This window comes from Nanorana parkeri, unplaced genomic scaffold (assembly GCF_000935625.1).
Source record: "Nanorana parkeri isolate BGI_ZX_2015 unplaced genomic scaffold, ASM93562v1 scaffold1911, whole genome shotgun sequence".
NCBI classification, from domain to species: domain Eukaryota; kingdom Metazoa; phylum Chordata; class Amphibia; order Anura; family Dicroglossidae; genus Nanorana; species Nanorana parkeri.
In genome coordinates, this window is record NW_017308179.1 from 191,030 (window position 1) to 196,683 (window position 5,654).

The 5,654-nt window shown below is 40.2% G+C and overlaps 1 protein-coding gene across 2 annotated transcripts in view; it reads left to right on the forward strand.

Moving 5' to 3' along the window:
• Positions 1-4,777, forward strand: part of GCN1 (GCN1, eIF2 alpha kinase activator homolog) — a 51,207-nt gene extending 46,430 nt beyond the window's left edge. For both annotated transcript variants that reach the window (XM_018572040.1, XM_018572039.1), the window contains exons 53-57: positions 699-795; positions 1,032-1,180; positions 1,328-1,435; positions 2,261-2,479; positions 4,147-4,777. In XM_018572040.1, the coding sequence (XP_018427542.1) occupies positions 699-795; positions 1,032-1,180; positions 1,328-1,435; positions 2,261-2,479; positions 4,147-4,272 (699 nt within the window). In that variant the 3' untranslated portion in view covers positions 4,273-4,777. The remainder of the gene's footprint in view (positions 1-698; positions 796-1,031; positions 1,181-1,327; positions 1,436-2,260; positions 2,480-4,146) is intronic.
• Positions 4,778-5,654: the final 877 nt, after the last annotated feature.

Consider the following 5,654-nt stretch of genomic DNA (forward strand, 5'->3'; position numbering starts at 1 on the left):
TCTTTCTTCTTTATAGCTCTGATGGCTAGCACTGTATACCCAACACTCTTACCAGATGATTATTTGGCCCTGCAAAATAATGCACTTAGAAAAGTTGAACTGCAGTTTCCACTGATGCATAGAAATGAAGCAGCGCTTTAGCAGGGGGAAGGCAGCCGGGTAAACGTCGGCAGCAGTGTGTCCTCCCTCCAACCTAACTGGTATATAGTAAAGGAAAAATCTGTTCACACTTCGTTCCACGCTGAATCCGTTTTTTTAAAGTTTGTTGGTGACACTGGGTCTTGCCCGAGGTCCGCCCCCTCTGACATGTTTCACCCAATCCTGGGCTTAGGTACAGAGATGGGGGTAGATCTAGGCAGGCTATATTTATAGTAGAAAATTTCAGGTGCATTTCAATATATAATACACAGTGATACAGCAGAAATGTGATCACATGTTGGTGATATGTGGTTACACATTACTGTGTTTATATTGTAATATCTACTGCAATTTTACTATTATATACTGTGTCAAAAATGAATATCTTTTACCCAAACAAATGTTTTTGTAGTCTGGTGAAACCAACCAGACTTTTCCCTTACTATACTCTCTCTTACTGCACTGGAGAAACTGGAAACTGGAGATATAATTATTCATTATATTTACTACATTCACTTCTATCGGATTCAAAACTACACTGCCCTTTGTTTCAATTTCAGGATGCTACACGTATGGCATCTGCCGGCTGCCTTGGAGAGCTTTGTGCCTTTCTACCTGACGAAGAACTTTGTGTAGTTCTACAACAGCATCTCTTGGGTTAGTAGACCAAGCTTACAGTCACCTAAGTGTTGGCTTGTTTGTTTTAGACTAACCTAGTCAGTAAAGGGAGCATGCCATGTCACCTAATATTATCACTGTTAATTTTATTATTATGTTCATAATATAAAGTTTAAGCATCTGTATGCAATCATCCTGTTCTGAACCCTAATATGATAATCAGGTCTTTTGAGTTTGGAATAATGTTATGTTTTGGTTTTTTTCCCCTTATCCAGCCGATACTACTGGAATTGACTGGATGGTTAGGCATGGGCGAAGCATGGCTCTAGCTGTGGCGATTAATGTAGCATCCAGCAAGTTGTGCACACCGAAATTCTGCAGTAACATTGAGTCTATGGTCTTAAATAATGCTACAGCAGATAGGGTAAGGACTCAATAATGCGTCAAATGTTGCCTTCGGGTTATACTGTCCTATTTTATGTGTAATTGTCACAGCACCTTATGCACCTCAGCTATGTAAATGTGTATATGATATTTATTGAATGACAACTAATTTCACATTGTCTTACAGATTCCTATTGCAGTAAGTGGCATCCGAGCAATGGGATACCTCATGAAATATTATATTGAAGCTGAAAGTGGAAACCTTCCACCCAAAATTGTGTCTTTGATTGTAAAGGTATGTTCGCAAACTACACTACTTTGTCCTATGTAGTAAATACGATAAAAACAGGTTTAAATGGAAACGATATTTTAAAAAAAATTGGATTCCCAAAGCAGTGTGAAACATCGTAGTAACAGCATTGTCATTCGAACAGGAAGTGAGGGAGAATCTCCAATATAAATCTGAGAAAGGTTTTAATGCTTCCTTAACTCTACTACTATACCTGCTTTTATTTCTGCTTCGTCCCTGTTAGAGAGATTTCCTCTCATTATCTGTCCATGTTACTGTGTTGTCAGCAAAACTGGAAATGAGTGGAGTTCTTTACACAGAGGGCCACAAATAAAACCCTCTATCCAAGTGCTGATGTTGCAATCATTTGCCATTAGCTGCGTGTACCATTAAACTGTCTCGTGTCTCTTGCCTATTTTGAATTTTGCTCTTTTTATCGCATCATGCATCTCTATCATGAATTTGTTTCATACAATTTTCTACTTTTAGTGGAATGCACATGAAAAAAAACTTTGAATTGGAATGTTAAAGGAGTACTATTGCACACAATATTGCATTCCAGTAACCTTATGCAGTTAACATATAATGATAGTGTTCAGTATACTTCTTTTCTATTTCACATGCCTTTCTTGTATTTTCTCTGTATTTTTAGGCAGATGAAACTAAAGTGACAGGGACAAATCAGAACACTCAGGGATGCTTGAGAAATTGAATTGTTAATCATTTGCTCTGTGCTTCTGTAACGTTGAATACTTTGAAAACATTTGTCTTCATTTACTAAAACTTTTTCCCAATTGCATATTAACATCAGGATTTTGTGTTTTCCGACAGTGTCTTCAGAACCCTTCCAGTGATATTAGACTTATAGCTGAAAAGATGATCTGGTGGTCCAACAAAGATCATTTACCGCCATTAGATCCTCAGACCAGCAAGCCAATACTCAAGGTGCTGCTAGACAACACCAAAGACAAAAACACAAGTGTTCGAGCACACAGTGACCAGGCTATAGTGAACCTTTTAAAACTGAGGCTAGATACTAATCTCTTTCAGGTAAGTCAATTAGAATGTTCATTCGTGTATGTGAAAATGATATGTTCCAGTGCTTAAAATGCATGTCTGCTTACTCAGACAGTCTTACTTTTCAGGTGTTGAATATGTTAAGTCAATTAGAGTGGACATTTACTTTAGTTGAGTAACACATTTGCTCAATAGCAGGCATCCTCCACTGCTTATGCTTACCTTTCCCTTGGTATCCCACTGCCCAGTTTGGTTGACACTTCTAGGTTTGGGGGAGCAAGGGACTTGCTCCTTTGCCTGCAAAATTGTAGAAATGTCACCAGCGCACCAGTCCTTTTAAGATGGCAAAAGCTTCATTTATTGAAGTTTTTTGTCATATGGTTTGGTCATATGACAAAAAACTTCAATAAATTAATCTTTTGCTATCTTAAAAGGATTAGTGTGCTGGTGACATTTCTACAATTTTGCTGACATTCGCGGCGCCATCCGCAGTCACTGCGAGCACCCCCCACTACAAGGGACATATCGGTAAGGAGTGCGACAAGGATAGTACTTATTGCTCCTTTGCCTCTCACAGTGCAGTGCTTGGTACCCGAATGAGTCCATTGCTTCCCCAAACATGCCAGGTTTTTCTTGGAGCTCCTGCAACCAAATGGGAAAGAGAAGCTTTACATGTGTGAATGCCTTAAAGCAGAGATGATCTAGAACAGGGGTGCCCATTAGGTAGATCGTGATCTACCAGTAGCTCACAAAGCTGATGCTGGTAGATCACGATTGTAAGTCGGCTCACTATCCCGAGAACCCTCCTACGGTCTGTTTAGCCCCTCCCCGTCTGCTGCTTCTGACACATGAAGGCAGAGGTAGACAGCATGAGAGCAGCGACTTTAGGATAGAGGGCTGAGCATGTAAGGAGGAGAAGTAGGAGGTCTAGCTTCCCGATGTTCTGTAATATTGCAGAGTAGTGAGAGACTTTAGAGCGACCCAGAGAGAGCGAGACAGCCAGAGAGCGAGCGAGACAGCCAGAGAGCGAGCGAGACAGCCAGAGAGCGAGCGAGACAGCCAGAGAGCGAGCGAGACAGCCAGAGAGCGAGCGAGACAGCCAGAGAGCGAGCGAGAGACAGACCCAGAGAGAGCGAGACAGCCAGGAGAGCGAGACAACCGTTTTTGTTTTTCATTGGTAGATCTCATGTAGCTCGTCATTTGGAAAGTAGATCATTAACACAAAAATTGTGGGCACCCCTGATCTAGAACATACACAGTGATTTTTGGGAGGGCTCTGGCATGCAAGTACAATTAGTGGAGCGTGTCTAGTATCCAATGATCCTGTTCTGCTCTTAATGGGCAAAGTGCAGGTTTGCTTTAAACATAAAAACACTCATTTCAAACCTTTGTTGAAATTTTATATAAGCTAGCACATTTTTAACATTGTTCTTTTTATATTCGAGTTCTAGAGTATGGCTTGGTCCAGAAACTTCTATGTTATACCAGTATATCCAGTCATAAATTCCTGTAATTTTCTGTTACTGGACATCTAGAGCTAGAGCAGTGGCTTTCTGGGGCAAGCTGTGCATTACAGGAACTCTTATTTGTTGAGCAATGTAATATTGTTGCTATATAGTGATTTTCCTCCTTTTTGTTATGATTGTATATTCCTTAAAATATTCAGCATCATCAATTATATATTTTTTAATTTTTAACAGGATATGACTAAGATACTGGACACAGCCAGCATAGAGATGCTAAATGAATGTCAACGCAGGTCCCTGAAGAAGCTTGCAGCTCAGCCTGACTCCAATGAACAGATCGATGAAACTATTTTGACGTGATTGGGAATTTTAACTGTTGTATCAACATTTCACCTCCTTAATATCTATTGAAGTATGCCTGTCAGATCTAAAATACGAGGGCTGCCCTCTGAGAATTCTAGTTGCCTGGCTGTGTTTGGCTTTGGTACTTTAGAGTCACAGATCTGGAACAAGCATGCAGCAAATGACGCAGCTGGAAGAAAATTCTGACTTCCAGTTGTCATAAGTCTCTTACTTGTTCCAGCTCAATAATGAAGCCATTGGGTCAGCGTGACAACCAAGCTGCTGGCATTTTCAGAAGAATAGCAAAACCTGCCTATTTCTTCTTATGACAGGTTTCCTTTAAAAATGGTTTGTTTCTGAATATGCACTTATTGTGTAGTGCATGGAGACAATTCAAACTTTTGGCTTTCGAAATGTGTAATGTTTAATTAAAACGTAAGTTTCTCTGTCCTTGCAGCCTTTCCACGAGTTGCTAAAAGATACATTTACAACAATTATGGATTAAAATAATTTGTTGAAATTAAATTGTCACACTGGTCTTTTGAACAAATGGAACATTAGCTGCTAGCATGCCTCTGAATGTTTTCAGTCATCCATGTCATAGGATAACTAGTGGTAATAATCAGAATTTCTGAAAACATTTCACCATTCATTCAGGTGATAACTAGTCATCATAGTCCTACCAACATAACACTATGAGGTAGATGTTAGCTGGAGTATAAGGCTGCAACTAATAATTTTCAGAATCCATTAGTTGGCTGATTTATTTTTTTCGATTAATCGGATAAAATAATTAAATACCATCCTTAATTTAAAATGAAATACACAAATGGAGTGTTACAAACATAAAGTTTGCTTTAGAATAAAACTGCATGCCCAATTTTTTGCAGTCGCACTGCACTGGAACGCACAGCATTGTGCTACCATGCGTTCCTGTGTGGGCGATCACACTGGGTGGGAGGCGCTTTTGGGGTGCCATTGCAATGAATGGCACTGCAACGCACCTCCCGCAGCAGAATTTGTCAGGCCAAAATTGAAAATGACTTTTTCTCCACTTTTTACTAATTGTATTGTAAGCACATGGCGCTTGAATAGCTTCAGCCAGGGAATGACAGCTGCCAGTGGCAAGATTCCGCAGGCGGGAGCTGAATGTAAATACAGTAGGTAGTGGGCTGGTGCAAAAGCCAGCTTGCTATTGGCCATTTCTAATTGCAAAAGCAGGCTGGCTATTGCACCTGCCCACTGCTTGTTGTGCCCTCCTCCCAGCGTGGAGTGGAGAGGTAGAGGATCCAATCAACTAATCGATAATGAGAATAGTTGACAACTATTCTCATTATTGATTAGTTGGTTGCAGCCCTACTGAAGTACATATTTTAAGGTGTGAATCTGCTAGGCTAAAG